Source organism: Lagopus muta, chromosome 2 (assembly GCF_023343835.1).
Source record: "Lagopus muta isolate bLagMut1 chromosome 2, bLagMut1 primary, whole genome shotgun sequence".
NCBI lineage: Eukaryota > Metazoa > Chordata > Aves > Galliformes > Phasianidae > Lagopus > Lagopus muta.
Window position 1 is genome coordinate 23636552 of NC_064434.1, and position 23128 is coordinate 23659679.

The 23128-nt window shown below is 38.5% G+C and overlaps 1 protein-coding gene across 4 annotated transcripts in view; it reads right to left on the reverse strand.

Moving 5' to 3' along the window:
- The window catches only part of BMP5 (bone morphogenetic protein 5), an 87699-nt gene that overhangs the window by 41667 nt on the left and 22904 nt on the right, over window positions 1–23128 (reverse strand). Inside the window, exons 1-2 of one of the 4 annotated variants that reach the window (XM_048936915.1) lie at window positions 12501–12748; window positions 11538–11905 (exon numbers count right to left, since the gene is read on the reverse strand). In XM_048936915.1, the coding sequence (XP_048792872.1) occupies window positions 11538–11787 (250 nt within the window). In that variant the 5' untranslated portion in view covers window positions 11788–11905; window positions 12501–12748. Of the gene's footprint in view, window positions 1–11537; window positions 12750–23128 lie in introns of those variants that run through there. The other 3 variants (XM_048936916.1, XM_048936917.1, XM_048936914.1) reach the window with 3 other exon arrangements.

The following is a 23128-nucleotide window of genomic DNA, read 5'->3' on the forward strand; positions in this document are numbered from 1 at the left end:
ATTACTCATGTTGCACGATAGACCTTTTAAAATAATGCCATGATTATGTGAAATTCAATTCCACAGGCAATTAATTCTTCATGGCACTTCATTCTCCAGTAAGTCTAATTATTAGGGTCTTAATAAAGCAAGAATGAAGGTATATTCCTTTGCTTTGTGTTTTTTAAAGTCCTAGGTCTAGATTTTCACTTGTTACTCATTGGCACTGTTACCTGGATGTTAATAGAGCTGAATTATTAAATCAGCTATGGGCCTATATGTATATATATATACATATATATATATATATATATATAAAATACACAACACCTGCATTTTTATGTTATGGCTTCCTTCCTTTTTTTTTTTCCCCTCCCTTCATTAATTTAGGAAAACATGTTTAATATAATCTGTTTGTGACAAGTGAGCTACGCAACAGAAACAATAGAAAACATACATATCGTTTTTAGTCAGAAGAAAAGCAATATGATCAACACTAAAGGTTTTAGAAGACATCAACTACATGAAAAGCATTATAAAATATTGAGTGTGAAGTTGCCTTCTGAGCCTTTAGAATGCCCATTTTGAAGAACTGCATCTGTTTCTGTGTGTTGATTTGTTTTCTTTTTTTTTTTTTTTCTGCAACGACAGGATAATTGCTGCTTTTTAATGAAACCTTAGATGTTCCCATAAATCACTAACGCACAGAACATCTCATACCAAATATCATACAACTCTCAATAAACTCATGGGAACCAGCAATGCTAGGGAAGCATAAGGAACTCTGAAGTTTTGGAAAACCACAGAGAGATCATTTGTGGTTCATCTCTTTTGTCTCATCATATGTGAACTTCAGCCCTTGCAGTGCTGTTGATAGGTTTCTCACTCCTTCCTCGATCCCTTAAGAGAAAGCTCCAAGCTGAGAATCAGTGAAGAGAAATCTTTCTCAGAATAAAGAAAACTGTGCGATTTTCTTCTTAGAAATGCCAATGATCATAAATAGAAAAGGAGCAGTTTATGTTTTGTAATCAACTGTACAGAGCACAACTCTTACTGATCTAACTAGGAGATTACTCAGCACCTCATACCACTGAATTCTTCTGCTCTTTTAGACTTCAGCTCTTTGGAGCAGATCCATAAACTCTCCTCCTTATTTCAAAATGTTACGACAGGATGTAATTAAGTACAATTAACAAGGAGGTCAAATGGTCATCTGATAAACACTGGTCCAAACAGGCAGCTTGAAAGGTCAGGGCTGCTAAAGCCACATAGTATTGATGGGAAATAATATTATGATTTAAGGGGGAAAAAATCCCAGTGACTAAAACTGAAAAGATTTACATGCTTTCTATATTACATACACAAACCCATGCACACATGCTGATACGCATGCACACATGCCACAAACAGCCTACATTCTGGGAACTAGAGCTACACCAACCACATGCTCACCATGCATTACACCAGGACTGAAATGTCAGATTTGATGCTTTAATTCCAATATTTCCTTTTCTTTTTCATTATTTTGTAAAACTACCTGTTTTAAGACTTCTTGTGCTTGGCTTATCGAAGCCTTAAGCTCACAAGGAGGAAAAGCAAGGTATTCAAGGCTCTCAAGAGCTAGGTCTTTCATAGATCTAGCCAGCCACAGTAAAAACAGACTTCAGAAGAAGAAAAGAAAAAAAAAAAAAGCTGTTATAGTCCTCTGCTAAGTAAAAGAAAAAAGGGCATTCATCCTTGCGAATGTGAGCACAAAGAAGTGAAAATGAACACAGAACTATTTGTCCATCCTCATTCTGTGGTTCAAGAGACTGAGGCCCACTCTCTGAGCCTCTTCAGGTTTTCATTTTTCGCTCCTAAGTCATTTCACACTCAAACTTCCAGGTTCAGGCTGGGGCTGGAGAGGCTCACAGCAAGACCTTTGCACAGCATCTCATGTGCAAGGCAATCAGGTTGCCTTGTAGCAGATAAACCTTCTACATCACCAGTACTCTGTAACCTGCAGTCAGACAGATAGCCCAGCTGAGGCACCTTGAGAAGAGCCTTCCTAAGTTATGTCCCTGCTGCATCTCTGCCATCATAAATTACCACAAAGACTACAGGTGCCGTGGAGGTGTACGCTGGGTTTGCTCTGCTTTATTATCCACACTACCGTTCACCCACTTTTTTGATTTCTCAACTAACTTATTTTGCAAATCATTACTCTAGAATTCTGTGACCCCAGATACCATGCTCCAGTGGATGCCACCCCCACTGCTCCAAAATCAAACTCATAAATCATTTAGTGTTTCTGCTTTTTCATCTCCTGGAGTCTAGGTTTGCCAGGACATATTTTATCACCACTACTTATGAAACTGATGCTATCCATATTGCAATAGCCCAATGAAATATTTTTTCTGAAATTATTTTGTAGTATCTTAGAATTGAATATCTCATCTAAAATTCTTTTCCCTCAGTTTTTTTCAAAGGACTATTTCGTACGGATATACTTAGATAAGTTATTACTAATTTATGACTATTCTGGATCATGGCTACACTTTTTCAAGATTTGACTGTAGTCGGATTTTTGAGAATTAGAACAACAATTCCATTTGAAAGATACAGTCTCCAGAAGAATTTTACAAACCAGATTCTCATGGGGTCTGAATGAGTAATATTGCTAAGCAGAAATTTCAGCAGTTCACCTTTCTAGCTCAGAGGACTAAGTGAAAGTTTACAGGTACAGTTATATGTCTTTTACCATTACTAGTAGTCCTGATCATCTTTCTATGCTCTGATTCATTAAAAAATGTTGTCTCACTTTGCTCTAATTACAGCAAACTAAAGCTGCGTCCTGGCAAGATGCCACACACGCCATCAAAATATTTAATAGCAGCCAGGATGTCAACCTATTTGCACTGGAGCACTTGCTCAAAAAAAAGGAGTTGAAATCTAAAAATTCAGATTTACTTTTTGGAGCATCTCTTAATAATCATGGGAAGCTTCTGAACAGAGAACTGAACTGCTTGGTTCACAGTCTTTTTTTGCATGGAAACAAATTCATAATCCAGTACCAAACACAAACCAGCTCCTGCTAGGTGTACCTCACCCACACACTCACATAATGTAGTTGTCAGGGTTGACAAGTTCTGCCTGCTGTAGCACTTCTGTGTTTTATAGGAAATTTTAACCAAGGGTGTTATTTTAAGAGATGAGCAAATGGGGAAACCCCATGGCCTCGCCAATAAAATATGAACTTTAGGTGCAATGGAGCACTCATAAATATTACTAAGAACAAGGGGATTCATTGTTTCTCCTGACCCCTTTTAGCTTCTCCTCTGATCTCAATCTCTCTGTGTGCGTCATGGCAGCCCTCATCCTTTAACCTGTGGTTTTTAAAAGCTAGCTTCTATGTTATTTATTACCATAAACGTTAGTTGGCCGTCTGTGCGCTCTCTGCATACACATACTGGAGGTGGGGAGGGCTGCATTTTTATTTTGCAGGAATGAGAAGTTTTGCCTGGGGAGATGGCTGGGGGGTGAGGTAGCAGCTCTGCCATGAGGGATCGGGAAGAAAACCACTCGCTTCACCTGAAAGGCTTGCTGGAAACAGAAAACCAAGCCCTGACTTATTTTCTCTTTCAATTATAAATGGTCCATATTTATGACATTCTCTCTCATTTTCTCTTCTGTTCATCTCTCTCTCTGTGCTTGCACCTTCTTCTCCCTACCATTAAACTGCTGCTCCACTGCGCCTCTGTGATTGCCATGCAACGCTCTGCTTCACAACACCTCTGGGAGGCTCCCAGTAACACCAGTCGCCTCCCAGCACACACAGTGCCTCTGTCCAGAACCTTTCCCAGGCCCACAGGCTGCTGCCTGCTGAGCAGAGGCCTCTGTTCCCTCTGAGGCCTGCTCGGAGCTTTGCCATTTTTCTCTCATTCCTCCCCTCATTCCACCATCTCCCGCGCCGTCGCCTGCTCTCACCGCTTCTCTCCCTTTAATCCTTTCCCCAGCTGATCGCCACTGACAGAAAATTAAAGTTCAGTGACCCTGACCAGGCGGAGGGGGCTAGAGACAAGGGAAAGGACGAGCAGGAGAGGATGGGGAGAAGTGTGGGAAATCATTATGAAGTCTGCTAGCAGCTAGAGCCCTCCTGTAGCCCTGGGGAGTCTTTCTTTAGCTGGAGGCTGCAATTGGCACTTCATAAACTGTTCATTCTCAGCTATGTGGAAACACCAGACAACACCGAGCATGATCAGACTATAATCAATCAATTTTCTGCAGAACTCCATTAGCCTGTGGGCCCATGAAAGCGAGCTGAAAGGAGCTGCCATGGCTAAAAAGAGAAGAAAAAGGAACTGCCCATCTTGTAATTACTGCCATAACTCAGGCAGTAAGAAGGCAGGTAGCCATGGTGAAATTCTTTGCATAATGTAACATCCAGAGAAAATAATGACAGAAGCAATGAGTGTAGGAGATCACATATGTGCCAGAGCCGTCCGGTTATCTAAGCATATAAAGTGGGATTTAGGAGGAGAACCAGGAGGATTTCCACTCAGCTCATGTCAGGCCGATTCCTCCCTCACATGCTCTGCACTGAGGCGTCTCCGCGAGCCGCCCTCCTCTTTCATGGCCAGCCAGAGTCACTTCGAGATTGTGTTTTCCTGGGAAAATATGTACTGTACAATACATACAAACCCCACAACCCCACCCAAAGTCTGTGTTTAGTCTGGAAAGCAGCGCTTCTAAAGAAGCAGCGGAACTGGGTCAGCCATTCTTCCCAATGGGAAAAATATTATTAACAATATATATTTATATATTTTCATGGATATATATAGCTTTTCACTATGCACGTCTAACCATCTGCTAAATCAGTTTCTCTTCAGTTATCTGCAATTTCTTTCAAATCTGTCGGCAAGAAAAGTCAGACAGTTTTATGCCCCAGTTAATGGAGAGCTTGACATTTTTTTGGCTGAGTAGATACAATAATTTGCTTGAATTTAAGTGTTAACTTTGGCAAAGAAATAATTGACAGTTGTAAAAAAACATTATTTTGTTAGATGATGATATTTATGAATTACACACAAACCTATTTTGAGGGAAAACTATGTAGTTCATAAAGTCCACGTAACATGAGAGATTTAAAAAAGAAATAAAAATATTTCAGTAGAAAACAACAAATGTACTAAAATTTCAAAAAGGAGTATGGAAAATATTTCTAACTCAAAATCAAAAACGATTCCGAACAACTTGCCCTGTCATCACACCAAAATTGGTTAAATCTGACTAATGAATTGTAAAGATCGGGTGAGGATTTTTATGGAATGTCAGCCAGTTAGAAAAGTCCTTTTGTTCTTGAAATGAATAAATAAACCTGTGTAAAAAGCTGCCTTAACATTTAATTTGAGCATAGAAAATCTTTCCATTATTAAAAGTTACTTCTAATGCTTGATTGGGTACCTTGGTGACAACAAATCATTTCAGCTCACTGATTGGGTGACTAAAATTCACTAAGGGAAAAAAAAAATCTTGGGATTTCAAGATACCAGTGAAGTATACTTTAGACAAAGATTAAATGAGAACTTCTTGATCTAATTTGCTTTAAATTTTAAGGAAAAGAGTGAAAAACACCATCTTATTGACTTTTGGTTGCCATTTAAAAAGCTTCACAAATATTTTCTCATTTTGTCTTGGTATTGATCCAAGTCCACAAATAATGACATGGAGTCTATTTGTTATTTAATATGTTTTATCTCTGTAATAGCATCCCTCTGTCCATGGCAAGATAATAGCACTATTTCTGCCACTTCACTTAAGGCTGTGTCAATATTTTTCATTAGAAGGTCTGCATTTTACAGAGTAAAACTGTACCATTGCCAAGGAAATTCACATAATGTTGTAAGACAGCAACATCTGAAATTGAGCGGGAGAGAGAAGTAGGGAGAGTAAGAGACAGAGCGAGAGAAAGGATGAAAGAAAGGATGAAAGAAGGAAAGGAAAGAAGAAAAGAAGGAAAGAAGGATATGAAAGAAAGAAAGAAAGAAAGAAAGAAGAAGAAAGAAAGAAAGAAAAGAAAGAAAGAAAGAAAGAAAGGAAGAAAGGAAGGAAGGAAGAAAAAGGAAGGAAGGAAGGAAGGAAGGAAGGAAGGAAGGAAGGAAGGAAGGAAGGAAGGAAGGAAGGAAGGAAGGAAGGAAGGAAGGAAGGAAGGAAGGAAGGAAGGAAGGAAGGAAGGAAGGAAGGAAGGAAGGAAGGAAGGAAGGAAGGAAGGAAGGAAGGAAGGAAGGAAGGAAGGAAGGAAGGAAGGAAGGAAGAAGGAAGGAAAGGAAGGAAGGAAAGAAGGAAGGAAGGAAGGAGAGGAAGGAAGAAGGAAGGAAGGAAGGGAAGGAAGAAGAAGGAGGAAGGAAGGAAGGAAGGAAGGAGAAAGGAAGGAAAAGGAAGAGGAAAGGAAGGAAGGAAGAAGGAAAGGAAGGAAGGAAAAGGAAGGAGAAGGAAGGAAGGAAGGAAGGAAGGAAGGACAGGAAGGAAGAAGGAAAGGAAGAAGGAAGGAAGGAAGGAAGGAAGGAAGGGAAGGAAGGAAAGGAAGGAAGGAAGGAAGGAAGGAAGGAAGGAAGGAAGAAGGAAGAGGAAGGAAGGAAGGAAGGAAGGAAAGAAGAAGGAAGGAAGAAGGAAGGAAGGAAAGGAAGGAAGGAGAGGAAAGGAAGGAAGGAAGGAAGGAAGAAGGAAGGAAGGGAAGGAAGGAAGGAAGGAAGGAAGAAGGAAGGAAGGAAGGAAAGGAAGGAAGGAAGGAAGGAAGGAAGAAGGAAGGAAGGAAGGAAGAGGAAGGAAGGAAGGAAGGAAGAAGGAAGAAGAAGGAAGGAAGGAAAGGAAGAGGAAGGAAGGAAGGAAGGAAGGAAGGAAGGAAGGAAGGAAGGAAGGAAGGAGAGAAGGAAGGGAAGGAAGGAAGAAAGGAGAAGGAAGGAAGAAAGGAAGAAAGAAGAAAGGAAGAAAGGAAGAAAGGAAGAAAGGAAGAAGAAGATAGAAAGAAGAAAAAATAGAAAGGAAAGAAAAAGGGAGGAGAAGGAAGGAAAGGAAGGAAAGGAAGGAAAGGAAGGGAAGGCATTCCTAAAATTTGAGGGGAGAAGTTAACAACCCTGAGGCCTAAGGCACGTATTCTTCAAAACCAGCTCCCCTTCCACAATCCCTGATATTTTATGTCTTAGCACTCTATATCCCTCACTGATGATATTTTATCCTGAAGAAACTGAATTAGCTTAAATTGTGAAATGAGCTACTAAATACACTTCAGGCCTGATTGTATTTAGCAACATTTTCCTTCTCAGATGAAACAAAAAAAAAAATGTTTGTACAGTTATTCGTTGTGGATTAATGTACTGTAGGATTCTTAAAGCAGCTCTATAAAAGTTATGCTCTACCATGTTAGCATTCTTGGCTGAACACAATGGACTGTAAATCTTGTGAATTTATGTATTTGTTCAGTGTTTTAAAGAAGAACAAGACAGTGTGCAACCTTGGGGTAGAGAAACTGGACTAAAATGAGCAGTCTTCTGTGCCTCCAATAGGGAATATTCACTTAGATTTCCATGCCTTATTTAAAAACTGATCACAGAGAGTGTATTTTTTAATTATTAACTATGTTAATTAAAATGACAGAATCACATTGAGTGTGAAGATGTTTTGATGGTGCGTTAATAACTCTAAAAGCCTGTATAATATTGCACTGTAATCTAAATTAGCATAGGGCAGTTCAAAGGCACAAATTTTACAGTAATCTTCACATCTGAGTTTTTGAAATTAATTTAGCTGCTAAGAAAAGCATGTCAAAAAAAAACCCACAAAGCTTTTATATGTTTACCCCCTATCACACATAGAGCATGAATTAATTCACAGAAAAATATGGAGGAAGAAAACAAATTCGCTTAGCGAATGCAACAATCTGTTTAGGAAAAAAAAAGTCACAGATGTGTTGTAAACCAATGAGAATACAGAACATTTGAATTTCATGAGAAGGAACATGGAAGTCTAGTGGATTTAATGATCACTTTGATGGTAACATAAAATTCAGTCCTTGAAATGCTCAACTGTAGTTTCAAAAAGTGCTGCTGTTTCTCCCAGTCCAGGGCATGTCTATGTTTTTATTTGAGCCCGCTCTTTTGGTGAGAGGTGAGGACTGGGAATGCTAACATTTATCTTAACAAAGTCCTTCCTCAACTACATTTCGAGTGAGCACAAAAGTGAGCAGAGCTACATTAGCATTATTTGCATGTTCTCGGAAGAACAGGGTATCCTATATATGTCATTTTAGGAGCTCAGCCAAAAAGAAGATGCCAGAACTCTAAACAGTCAGGGATTTGCAACAATATAATAAAATATAACAACAGGATAAAAAACACTCAGTGAGGAAAACAAAGTCCTGAACTTGTAGGTGATATAATCAGATCTTTGAAAACCCCAGTGTATTTAGTGGAGGATTTATTCTTTGACTGCTGGACCAACCCCAGTTAACTCTTCTGCTACAGTCATCAGTATTTATGGAGAGCTGCCAATGCACACAGTTCTTATACAAAGCACAGGACAAGGCATATTCTCTGCCTTGTTGTATCTTTCAAGAAAGAAAGAGATGGAAATTCCGGTGTAAGGAGCAGGTGTTTACAATTTTAACTTCAGGAGAAGTAAATGCAATCTTGTTTTTCTCCCTGGTTCCTTGACGAATTGCAGTTCCCTTGATGATTATTTTTTAAATTTGCTTTGGAAAGTGAGGTATTCACAGCTCTGACAGGTTGCTTTTTTATCAGAATTAACATACGCATTCCACTTTTTATTCTTGAGTGTAATATTATTTGTCATTTCTCATTTTTTTTTACTTCACTTTTTTAATTCTACTCGGTCTTTTCAATCTAATGCTTAATAATTCTTAACAAACATCTTAGTTACATATTTCTTGTTTAAATATTTTTATCTTAAAATAATATAACTAGTTGCAACAATATACGAAAATTTCAATTTAAAATATCAACATGATCAATACAGCTTTATAATTACACCTTATGTAATTAATAGTGTGCAAGTATGAATATGGTGAATAGTTTTTCCAGTGCAGATTAATTTGATGCAAGTTGACTGGGGCTTCAAATCTAAAACCTTTTGAATTATTACTGTGCTGCACCAGCATTTATTGATTTTAAGGTACAGTGTTAGCATTCACTTATCACTGCATATTTTTTCCCATTGTATATTAAAAGAGCTTGCCCTCATCTGTCACAATCTTATGTGGCATAAATCATACAAAATGGTTACCTGTTTCCATGATTTATTTTGTTATTATGTTAATTATACCGAAACATAGGATTGTTTAATAAAAACGCTGAAGTTAATCTACATCAGTCGTCAATATTTCTTACACATGCTACATGGTGGAATATGTGATAAACCACAATAACCAACCAGTATAGAAGGGCATTTGAAGTGAATTAGGGTTTAGCCTCACTAAGAGCTGAGACATATTTTAATTTCACAGAACACAAACAAACACTGCTATTTACTTTTTTTTCTCCTGAAAGCTAATTGAGTCTGTTAACCATACTCACTAGAAAAATAACACACTCCCCCACTTTTCACAGCTTCGAAACACGAGTTGAAATATACGCAGACTTTAACTTCTCCTAAAAACTATCTCAAGGCAATGCTTCCTTCCCAACAAAATGAGACTATATTATAAACTTCCCAATTAAGGTAAGACACTGGAAACCTGCAGCGTCCCAGAGAGGAGTTTCATCTGGGAAAACACAGCAGGATCAGGCCAGCACGTCTGACACTGACCCTGAGACTTACACTCACGAAGTGCAAGAAGTCCTCCTGCAATCAGAGACGTTTCTTGAAATCAAAGAGTAGGTCCCATGTTAACAGCCATCAGTGCCATTGATGAAATGGTCTCTGACATATTCATGGAGGGTTTTTCACAAGACAAGTGAGAAAAAAAGTTTGCAGGATCAGGACCTTGCCTAATGCTGAAGAGATCAGAGCATTTCTAGTTTTTCTTTGTTAACATTGCCTTTTTAAACTCAGTGTATTCCAGCCACTCTGGGTGAATCGAGTCATCCGATGATAAGTTAAAAGAAATGCAGAGATAAGAAGTAACTCCTTCTTAAGGATGAGTAACACACTTTCCAAAAACAGAGATTTAATTTTCTTCTACCCTGCTATTTCGGGAGCAAGAGCAATAAGCAAATGCATTTAGAGTTCAGACATATGTTACTCCTAAAAAAAAAGATCTCAGAATTAAACACCCCCCAATCTGCCAAACAAATGTAATTTTATTACTATGCCAGCTAAACTCCAGGGTGTCATTTTTGTCCCAGAAATTTTAGCTGTTGAGGAGTTTAGTGTTTGGAAACATTTTAAATCCTGCTACAGGGATTAAAAACCTGGTAGACATAAAAGGTATAGAACTTGTGTGATAATCGGAAGGTATTTCAGAACATGTGCCATTGCTTAAAAAGTTTCTACAGAAAGCATTATCCTGGAAGGTAAGGTTTTATCAGATTTTGCATGAGCTTACTGAGAAGTTTCCAATTAAATCTGCTACTATTTAGATCAAACAAGAAGTTTTTAGATAGCTTTATGAGTCCTGCAGCATTTAAATTACTTATAAAAATAGTAAATACATTTCATGAATTATTTGCAGCTTTCTTCATGAGATTTAGGTTGCCTTCTATTAAAGAAATCTGTAACTCTTTTTTTAACCACAACATAACTGGTAAGCATGTTTATTGTACTCAGAAGCCAATATAATTTAGTTTTATCAGGTTTTGTGTCTGATATGATACAATTTTCAAAAGCATTCCTTGCTTGCATGTTTCTGGTGTTTAATTCTCTAATTGATTAATGGCAGAAAATAAGAACTGTTGCAGACTTTGAGTACCATGGCAGTGTAGTAAAACACAGTCTGTGGTTATTAAACAGAAATAACAAAGAAACAGAAACAGATTATATAAAATCCAGCCAGCCAGCTGAAAAGATAATAAAAATCTGACTCTTACCATTAGAAAAAAAAATCCCAAATAACCTAAGAAATCTTTTTTTTTTTTTTGTCCCCCCTCAGAAATGGCTTGACTTTTCCCTTTTCATAACATCCTGGGTTTTAAAATATTAACAACTGATGTTTGTTCATGTCTGAGCTTTAAACAAAACAGTGCGGGAAATAACCGAGCAATAGGCATAAGTGTTTGATTTTTTGAGATTTAAAAAAAAAAAAAAAAAAGGAGTTAGTTTGGCCTAAGGCTAGAATTTTCATTACATCAATGAAAGAAAGAAAACAGAAGCCAGCAGAGGGGAGTTATAGAAACTGACTTTATATAAACAGTGAGAAAAATCTTTTTCCATGGCCACCTACAACGTAGCTACTTCACCGTTAGTACAACTTTTCTTTTGCAAGTGGCACAGCAGCCAGGGCCCAATCCTGCTGTTTTAGAACAGGTTACACTCCGGCTGAGACATTTCCCTCTCTCAGCCCTCCAAGATCAGCCTAACAGTTCGTCAGACAGAGCAGAAAGAGCAACAACAAAAAAACTTTGACATACCTAAATTGACAAAGCTCATCACCATGTCAGCATCATTCAGAAAGTTGGTGTCGTGCAGGCTGGCTAAGGGAGGATTCTGTGTGGCCAGGGTGGTCATGCGAGACAACTGTATTCTCCGCGAATATCCATTTGGAGAGGCAGGGTATCCTTTCTGCATCCCTCTGCTCTCCCCTGCCATGGATCCCTTCAGTGAGTACTCCAGCTCCTCGGTATCCTCTTCATTTGTCATGGCATTATACAGGTCCAGCATGAAGAGGGGTGCAGAAGAAGCCTGCTTTCCTGGTGAAAATGGTCTGGGTCTGTGAGGTAGACCCAGGATAGAGAGAATCTCTCTCTGAATCTCCCTTCTTTCATGGTTCCGCAGCCTCCTGTAAATAAAACTTGAATGGACATGATTGTCTCCTAAACCTCCCTGTGCGTGACCCACCAGAACCCAGCAATTCCAGAGCAAGCCCACGAAAGCTTTGAGTGCAGTTAGGTTCATCTTTGAAAAGAAAAAGAACAAGGAAAAAAAAAATCTTTTCTCCTACTTGTCCTGAGTTCCTATGAGGTCTGCTTTCCCAGTGGCTGAAAAACAAAATTTACCTATTCTTCATGTCAATGTCATCTCTAAACGTAACATCTTTGGTGATTTCTCTCCCCCCACCCTGTTTAAATATTATGGAATGTGTCAGGTTGCAGTTATTTCTAAGAAAGCTGAAATTCAGACTTCCAATTTTCCACTCTTGTTATCGTTTTTTCTGCATTTATGGAGCAGAAGACCAGTATTTTGTCAGCTGACCTAGGCATTCCTATATAAACCTTAGATAACCAGGTCTTGGGTGGGGAGCTGTATCAGCAAGAGCTGTTCTTCTGACACATTGTAGTTCCCAGAGTTATCTTCCCTTCTTATTCTGAGTTCTTCGTACACCTTGCGCTCTTCCCAAGATAAATCCTGAGTCACAGATTAGTCTTGATCTGTACCTTGGTGGTGTAACACATATCTGTCCAGCAGCCTGGTGATAACGTTAACATCTTTTGAAGCGCTTGAGTGTAAAGTAATTCTAAAGCATGTACTAATCAAATTAATGTGTTGCCATGAATTTACTTGAAAAAAAAAAACGTCTGTAAATCCATTCAACCCTTTTCAGCTTCTTAACTGTTATTTCCAACTCTTGCAGGCACAAATATAACAGCTCTCTTCAAGAGAGATCTAAAGACTAATGTAAGCACAACCCTGCTGGGAAAGAAGAGGCTTCTCATTGTAATTTGAAACGGGTATAGCAAAAAAGTCCTTAACCCTTCTGTTGCCAGACAAAGATTTAAGCCTTCCTCCCCCCCAACTTACAGTAATGCACTTAATTTGCCTATCGACTGCTTTTTCTTTCCTGGCAGCTTGCAGAATATCCAAGCAAGCACTTTTAATTTTAGCAGTTTCAGGATGTGTAGATAGCTGAAGGCTTGGCGTAATGTGGAAGCTCCTGCGACTCTACTCAGGAGTCTATAGTTTCATAACCTTGAATATGAAACCCTTATAGCAGACCAAAATAGCATCTCATTAATTCAAGAAATGTTTATATTTTAGGTAGGCTTAGCAAATAAAGGCAACCTTTTTAACAAACTCCGTAGGAAATTTTGTCTGTTAGGCTTGATTCACCCTTCTCTAAAAATGCCGGCAATGTACTCCGAATGAAAACAAATTTATTCAGCAAGCGAGATTTCAAGTTGTGCATAGCCAACGGTGTAATTATGGTCAGAGTCACAACTTTCATAAATTGTAATTTGCAATGATAATTTAGTCAAAGTAGATTTTGACTCATAAATTACTGTACTACATTTCCCAGTAAATATCAAAAGCTGAGATTTAATCCCACAACCTGTTATTAACTGGAGAAAGAAACAGCTTAACTGAAGGGAAAAAAAAAAAAAACAAAAAGAAAAAAAGAAAAAAAGATTTTAAAATTGCTACATACGCAGTTAGGATTTAGCTTAGGATTTTATGAGAGCCAGCAACTTGTGTTTTCCTCTCGCTGAAACAAAATCACAGTGTTAAATTTCATACCACTCAGATTGTTTGTGGTCACATTTTCTCACCCCTACCTCGTCCTGGGGAGATTTTCCTTTGATGGGGGTGGGGGTGGGGGGAGGACAAAAAAAGTTAATAAACACATGACGCTGAGGAAAAAAACAGGTATATAAAATGCATCCCGCCGGGTTTTCCCTTACATGACTAGCACCTACTCAGCAAATCACACAGTCCTTGAGTAAACTTGGGAGTGTGACAGCAAGTATAGTCACACCCTAAGAAGCCAGGAACAATTCATCTAGTATATTAAGTACAAATGAGCTTTTCTCATATATTGTGACTCCTAGTCTATATCTACAGTGCAGTCCAACTATCATTAAAATACAGCTGATTCTCTCTCATAAATCAACACACGTAATAGACGATGCTTCTACCAAGGAAAGATTTATCTCATACTAGACCTGCTGGATTAACACTGAAATTAATGAAGCTATGTAGCAAGAGGTCTGCTATTTTTAGTGGAAAAACACTCAAAATCAGAATATGCTTTCTTCCCTCTTTAAGGTTTTCCCCCAAAATCCATTTGTTAGAAGAAAACCATCATTTCCGTTTTTGTTTTGCTTTCATTTGTTCTGCTCAGACAGTTGTAATGATACATGAGACTTTACCATACATATGTCTTTTTTGAATCAGCCCATCATGTATTTCGCAACAAGGTTTATTTCTCTTTTCCAGCAATATATTCTCTTTTTTTTCCCTAAGCGTTCATAAAAGCCCATGGATTGATTGCTCAGAGGATTTAAGTCCTCAGCCCATCAGTACAGCCAGCAATAGAAACTTCCTATATTATCCCACTAGAGTGTCTGGAGTTCTGCATTTAGTTAATCTCTTTCTATTGAGAAAGCCAAGAATGCCCTCACATATGAGGATGCTTTTACCTTGTAAACATCTTTCTAGATAGAAATGAGGTAGGACAACCTACTAATCTTATGGTTGATGAAAATAGCTCCTGCCACTTTCTGACGGAGCAACAACCAAAGATGCAAACTAATACAATGGATTTATTTTACAGTAACCTCCTCGTCACCGAGCTATGAAACATCCATAAGTAGAGCATAAAAATAAATGTATTGTTATTAATAATAAATACAGTGACCTTATGTAATAAATCTGCATTCCATAAACAGTCATGGTTAATGTGGATCTTTCATGTACATGAGATACAGCCAGCTCTAAAACTGAAAGCCTTTGCTTGAGGAATTAAAGGACTCTCTAAGAGCTGATAGGTCCCATTTCAATGTTCCAATAAGAATCAATTTACTTCCAGAGAAAAATATCACATACAATTTCAGCATGTCAAGATATTTTGTTTGATAAAATATAAAAGTACATTGGCACAGCTATCTGGATTCAGTTTAGCTTGGGTTCAGTTTCAAAGTCATCTTAGATATATGTTTCAAGTTTTACAATAAAAACTTACTTCAACTTGTTTGCATAGTATCAAAACTTAAAAGAAATGCCATGTTCATGCCATGTTCAGAGACATTCAAATCTAAATAACAGTTGAGGTCGGTATAAATTATTGACCCAGAATCAAACACAGGGATTTAAAAAAGATGCCCTAGAGATTCTAGCTTTACCCTGCATTCAAAACTGAAATTCCGGAATATAAAGCATACACACAGATTGACCTTCTTTCATCCCCAGATGCTCAACGGAAAGCAACGTAAGAAATCACCTGACCAGTACTTACCTGGTACGTAGCAAGGTAACAAAATAAAGAGGAAAACCAAAATGACACACAGGGGAGCACACAAAATGGCCCTCAGCCAGAGCATCGTGTGGGCACCACAGGCAACACAATGTTGGAAAGAAATCATGAATTTCTTAAATAATGTGGCTCATGGATGCACTACGAGCAGATTTGGAGCTTCTTACAGCTGCATCAACCTTCACAATATTAGAGCAAATATAATTAATGTCATGAAACCTGGGAATCCAGGTCTCAACTGGCTTGGATTGCAATGGATCCTAACACTGCAACAGAACAAATTATTGTTCTCCACAGGCTAGTGCAATCGTTAAGGGTGAGGTTGATTTTATGGGCAGTGCCCATTACTCAGAAATAAAATCAGTGGAGGGCCAGCAAGTGCAGTAACTCACTGGATCCTCACTGTCACGTCAGCTGGAAGAGATTCACCACAAGAGCAGGTCTCCGTGACTGCCTGTCACATGCAAAGGAAAATAAAAGACAGATCCTTTCCAAGATATTTGCAGTCTTTGTCTGAAGCCTACACATGCAAACTGATTGATTCTGCTGGCTCTTTCCCCCTTAACGACCAGCTAAACTTGGCATTTATATAATGCATAAACAGATGACCCACTGTTAAAAATGTGTAAGTCTATCATTGCTGTCTCTGCAAGGTTAATGCTGAAAAAGGTGCATGGAGAAAGACTTTTATAAAAGGATTCATGAAACAGGAAAATAACTAGGGGTTAAAATTACAGATTCTCCAGCAAAATAGAAAACAAGTCTTCTATATTCTTCATGGGACAGAAATGTTACACAGGCACTGTTGTCTGGCATACCTGCTATACTCCTTACCTCTAAGCTGAATTTACAATGGTTTGGACATCAGCTATATACATACAAGCTTTCGAGCATAAACATGCCTATCTTTATATGTTCCAAATGTTCAATCATGATATCTTTTGCTTTTCTTCGACTTAATTCATTGAGTTTAATGGCCTAGAAAGTTGCATGTTTACCCTGCAAACATATTAAGGAAAAACAAACATTTTTCTGTATCAGTGAAATACATGTCTCCTAATGCAAAGGGAATTCCACTTGTAATTGACAAAGTGTGAAAATTGGCTGCATTAGCTGCAGAAATTGGCAGTTGGGAAATAAATTGATTACAATATTATAAATGCAACGTACCTATATAAAACCCTTTAACTTGGGATAACCTCACAGTGTTTGCTACTTGACAGACAGGAATAATTTCATGTGCAGAAACGCTACCATTACTGTAACTGAAAATTTGTTCTGCATGATTACCTTATTAAACGTCATATCCAAACAGAATGATAGCTGTGCTGTGCTCCTCACACCTCAATTTCAGGGTAACCACTGGTGTTTTACACAGTGTTTGTACCCTGTTTGTAAACACATTCCTGAGGATTGCTAAGCATTATATAGGAAGAGCACTTCTATTTTGTGGTGCATTGCAAAGCAAAGTTTGCTAAATACAAGTGTTCAATACTGACTTTATAGAGCAATTTATTTGGTTACCAATCAGCTATGTGTAGCAAAATAGTTTTTCATTCAGAATTGCAGAAGTTCCTGCACAATCACGTATCAGCCCAAGAGGTAAGTCATCAGGCATCTTACGGGTGACATTTAATAGAACACTTTGTTTAAAAGCTACGGAGGGAACCCCAGCTCTAAATTACAATCCGTGAAGTTTGTTCTGTTCGTTGCATGCGCAAAATGTTGTAAAGCTTTCAGCACAAAACAGCCTGCAGCATTAACAATGCTCTCTTTTTAAAGATTTAAAAAAAAAAAAAAAAAAAGCAACCAGAAATCATTCAGTAATCTGCTTGAAGACTTCTTATAATTTACTGTGTTTGAGGACTGGGAAAATAAAAAAAAGGAAGAACTTGTTTCACACGTACTCTTAAGAATACACGAACCGCAAAATATACAATTAATAATATGATCCAACATCACAGTGCTGTCATTTGCATAATTTACAAACCCAAAGAGCTTCCAGAAATCCCCTTTGGTTTACAATAAGCCTCTAATTAGTTAAAAGAAAAAGAAAAAAAAGAACTGCACTGAGGCAAATACAAAACACTTGGACAAGAGCAACATTTCTAAGTAGCAAAGTACAGCACTTTTTAAGAAGATTATTCTTGGCTCAGCTTGTAGAGGGTTTTATTGTGCCCCAGCTGCACACTGGTACCTGCTCTCATTGTTTGCTGGCTACAATGCTTCCATAGGAATTTTCTGCTGTTCCCATGCTGTTCCCTCTGCCTTTTGGGGAAAACCCTTCTGCCTCTTGCTGGCTGCCTTTTTGTTTTCACCTACAAAGAAGTTTAAAAATTCACTTCGCTGATTCCCTTCAAATAGCTGTACTGCGCTATTGTTCATTTCTTGAAACGTTCAATCAATCTCAATTTAGGATTTATTTCTTCCCCTGAGCGTTTTGCCACTAAGCTCGATAGCTGTGGCTTTAGCACCTCTACTGGCGACTGGACGACGCAGCAGTCTCGCAATCATTCTGTAAATTGCAGTTTTGTTTTTATACCTTTCCTGTGCCTTGTTTTGTTTGTGCTACCCCCTCTCTTTCCTGTGTTTCTTCCCATTATGTCTCTTTGCTTTTAGATATGCTACCTCTGGTACCACATGGCCTTTCTTTTTAGCTTTTAAACTTTAAACTTTTAACCCTCACATTTCCACTGTATTTTGCTGCCCTTCACGTTTTTTTTCTCCCTACCCACATGCTGTAGACAGATCTTATTTTCTTCTTTTAAAATGACTTCATTTGTTTAGGAATTTTTTTACCCTTTTGTCAAAGATCAGCTGGCCTCTCAGGCAGTAAAAGAGGAGCTACATTCAATTAAATGAGCACTACCATGAATCACGCAGTCCTTGAGAGACCAGTCACCTCTTGCTGTGAGAAGACTGCAGAAGAAAAAGATGAGCATGGGATCACTGAAAAAGACTAAATTCACCCTAAAGTCTTTGGTGCATATTGGCTAGTCTTTCCGTGCAAACTTCTTCAAGCATGGTGATCTGTTGTGGATGTAGCCCACACGCAGCTAGGGAATTGGCAACAGTCAAGCTACAGAACACTGTATGGAAAAGGCAACATTGGGCCCGACTAAGAGTGATCAATACAATACCTGAAATTCTGTGAATGGTCAAGTAATATTAGAAAACATGTGCTGGCACTGTTTCCATACTACCTCAATCAGAAAGGACATTTACTTCATCTTTCGTGTTTGCTCTATCACTGCAACAACCCAAAACAGGATAGCAACCAAACTGGGACAGGTAAGTATGTTAACATTACAAAATGTTTGAATTCCCTGTGGTTTGTTCAAGTAGACAACAGGCAGAAGCGGCGTGGCAGCAGTGGCCATAATGCAAGTCTTTCAAATGAAATATTGCCTGACTGAATTTCTCTCATTAGACCATACTCCCTTCTAGCACATAAACTTGCCTTTATCTTACAAATGATTACAATTTGCCACAGCTGATGAATTATTTTTTTTTAACCAACAGTAGGTAATGGTTGCCAAAATTTACTAATACAAACAATCTATTCAAACTAGCATGTGGTAAGCTGGCAAAGCAAAGGAATAATGTGAGAAGACCATCTGTACTTTTGACCTAGAAAATTCACTTGTTTTCCTTAGTTTCTTCGTTACAGTGGTTGACAAAAACTGAAATACTAGGCAAAGCATTTACCTACTTTTTACTAAAATCTGTATACCCGCATTAAAAGATAACTTTAGCAGCTAAGCTCTCCTTTATGGGGCTGGAATTTTGTAAACAGGATTTGCATGATGTTATTTAGAGTAATGCATGTCCCCATAAGACAGATTTAAGCAAGAAAAGAATAATTTAGATCACAACCTTTGCATCCAAAACTGCATGGTAATCTAAATATGGTGGAGATATACAAGCGGTCCATCTGTTCTATCCTTTAAGTTCATTACCTACAGTGATCCTATTTTAACATTCAGACCTTTAATTTGGAACAAATGGTACGTCCTAGAGGAATTTTACTAAAGCCATGTGAATTATCAGACAGCTACAGATGCAGGCTGGGACTGTGAAACAATCTTTTCCTTTGGGAAGTAGTTACACAATTACATTTTCATGTTTTTTACTATTTGTTGTTCAGTATTACTCATCAAAGAATGTATCTGCCTCTCTAGAAACTCAGCCTTAGGTCATAAAAATAAACTGGTTTTTGTTCATTTATAGCTCAGATTAGGATGATACACAGGGAACTTCTGTAGTTCATTCAGTTTGTTACATCAATAATGCTTAACAGGAGTAGCTTCAGCACAGCCCCAGTAAACAGGTACAGCTTCTCACGGTCCTTTTTTCAGAGCAGATGTCCAATGTGTTCAGGGCTCATTGTTTTCTTTTTTATCTTTGGTGATAAAAAATGCACTGAAACAAGTAAATGAGAACATTCTATGATTTTCTGACAGATCTTTTCCTCAGTGTCCTGTGAGTGCCTCCAGAAGGGGCTGCTAAGGAAGCTTCAGGTTTGGCCCTGTCCCCTCAAGACCCATGAGATACTGCTACCTCTGGTTCCAGCTGTGTCTTCCTCCAACATGAGAAAGTGCCACAGGTCTCTTTTGGGAGCAGAAACCTTTTGCAATGATTCCTCTGAGGCCCAGGATTAACTTTTCTGTCCATTCTCATTTTTTCATTGTAATGTTAATGAGTCTTCACTGCTTCCACAAGGAATGTTGATTTTTGCTTTTCCGTATTTATGGACTTTCAAAGAGCTAAGATCCCCCTGCTTCCAAGAAATGAAGGATACTCTTGATGCTGATGAAAAAAGAAAGTATGTTTATAATACAGGATGGCCAGAAAGCTTCAAAACCATAAAACTTCTGGCCTGGTTAGTTCTCTCCTCAAAAAAAACTAAAAGATAACCAAACAGATTATTTGTATTAAAAAAAAAAAAAAAAAAAAAAAAAGTTTTTGGGCTAAGAACCTCTTTGCCAAGTTTCAATCTAAAATTATTTTTTATAGCTAAGTTATAAATTGTTCAAAAATGGGATTTATAATGGAAATGGTGACAGACTTAACCATGGCGGCACTAGCAGGCGCCAGCATAATTACAGTCTTCTCAAGACATAACTTATTACAGGCTAAGCAGCAGAGCCAGTATTTCGTATTTTAATTAAGAAACCTGGATTTTGTTTGTAATAATTGACTGTTATGCTGCCCCTCTTGCCAGGACGCTCTTGTAAAAGAGACTCTTGCCTGTAGTCGTCTTTCTTTGTTAAATATTTTAAATGAATTTTATATTGTTGACTGGAAGATCGCATTCATTTTATAGGTCATTATTAACTGTCTTTTGGTGACTTCAGTTGCTCTGCATTTTTTAATGGATATTTTTGTTCCCCTCATCAGAAAAGGTTTATAGTTTAAGTCTCTGGGAAGTGTAATACTACAGTATCAATTTGATCTGCTTTAATCTGTCCCACCAGGTCTTAAATCCAAGAGTACACTCCATGTCTACGCCCTAGACAGGTGCAGACTGCAAAACAGATGCCCATCACACTCTCCTGACCAAGAATTCCTGCTCTGTGGGCCAGGACCACAGAGACAACCTGCACCAAGTGCCACCCAGCAGCATCCTGAAGCTGGGCTGCAGGGCCCAAGGAGCCCCACGCATGTCAAGTTGCACAGCCTGCTGCACCTGTTGTTAGCACTGAGCTGGGACAAAGCCCCTGCCTCACCCACTGCAGGCATGGCCAGATCCATGCTGGCTGCCTGGGGCTTGCCTCACAAGCTCTTTGAGTTTTGGGGCTTTTAGTTTGCTTCTTGATTTATTTTCAGGTGGCTTTATGGTGTTAGAATGGTATATCTTTACATAGCCAACAACCACAAACAGTGTCAGCTCTTTACATGTATGTTCCACAAATGTTGCTTTATTTCATTTTGACAGGAAAACCGCACCAGTAATTAGATATTCAGAGATGGACCATGATATGCACACAATTAACTAGTTCTCAACTGTGCATGTGTACTCTAACACGCTGCAGTATTAACACCACATAGGCACAGGCACAAATGGGACACATGCTTTAACATTTTTACCCTGAAAACAAAATACAAACTGAAGCAGATCAAGGCTAAAAGACTATGATTCCCACCATACTTTTTCCATGACTGACTTGCATTTGTACAGTGAGGATTCAGCTCACATTACTGCCATAGTTCCCTCATTTCTACCCTTGGAATCATGCTATTCTAACAAACACTGCTCAGTCATTCCCCCAAGGCCCATCTACCAACCAGAGAGATTATCAAAGCTAATTATGTCACTTCCTTTCTTTTCTCCAACACACTCCCAGGCTAAGAACGAGATAAAGGAGTCGGTGTTACCAGCAGATCTTTCCCTGCTTCCTCCTACAGAAGTGTACCTCCTGCCAAGAGGACCCTCAGCAAGTCTTTGCTGACTTTTGTATCTTGCAAGTGAAGAACAGGAAAAAGAGCATAGGAGATAATCTATCACTATGTGCTTTGAAAAAATAAAAAAATTAACAAGAAAATAATTGCACTGTCTTGTGATTTCCTTTTGGGTCCTGAAACAGCTATCAGTATTGAATTACTAAAGAGCTATAACGATGGCCAAACAGCTGAATGAAAATGGAAATGGAGTGTTTGTTTTCATTTTGTGTCCTTGGAGAACAAATGGAGGGAAACGTAAGAGAGAAAATAACAAGAAAATCGATAGAAAATGTAAAGAAATTATATCATAGGCCTTTCTCCAATAACTATTTTTGAGGTTTCAAATATCTCAAGTATCACTCCTCACCAGATATTTATTAGGTGACATTGATTTCAACTGTGTAAGGAAAATATGCTTCAGTGACAGGGCGCAGGCAGAAAAACTGGTGAACAAGCAATAATCTATGGGATGACCGGAAAGACTAGAGAGCATGAGCCTAGGATGCCTACAACTATCCAAGGTCCAGCGAAGTCCCAAAGAACAGCAAAATCCAGTTGACACAGCAGTGGATCGTTTTCTGGATGCTGACTTGTGCTCTGCTTTTAATCACAAGAAGAAGAGAAGCTTTAAAGGAGAGATTTCAGGCATGGTAGTGACTCACTGTTCAGCAAGTTCCGATCAGGGGATGCAGTGGGAAGGGAACAGCACCCTTGGCCTGGATGTCAGAGGGAGAGGCACCCAGAGCTGTGCGAGCAGGGAGTGAAGGTGAGAGCAAGGAATGAGCATGCAGCCCAAATATGGGGATTTAGAAAAGCCTGAGGACTGGTAATGAAGAATTATTGCATTAAGCGCTACTGTAGGTTTAGTTATATAATTTTTCTCCCCTTGGACATATGCTAAAACACCTCTATATCTGATCCTTGCATATATTTCATCATGCATGAAACATGAGGGACCAATGAACAGGCTGTGTGACAACAAAAAAGAAAGAAAACACCAGCCCCATCATCTGACTCCTTTATCCAAACTGACTAAACTGATTGCTTTGACATCATGTTTATGAATTCCACATGTTTTTAGGTTTGGGGCGTTTTTTTAATTCCCAGAAAAGGATGCCTGCAAAGGTGAAAGCAGAAACCAGTAAAGTCCATCTCTTAGGAGGGTGTATTTGACCTCATCAGTTTGATATTTTCTGCTATAGAAGAGAAGTGAATAAGGCCTTTTATAAAAAGCAAAAAATGTGAAAAGGAAGATGAATTTCTGAAATAACATCTACAAAAGGTGTGCCAGAAAGAGCAAGCAAAAAAGGATGAATTTGTATTCTATGGTCAAGAAAACACTTAAGTATGTAGAAGTCCATGAAAACCAGA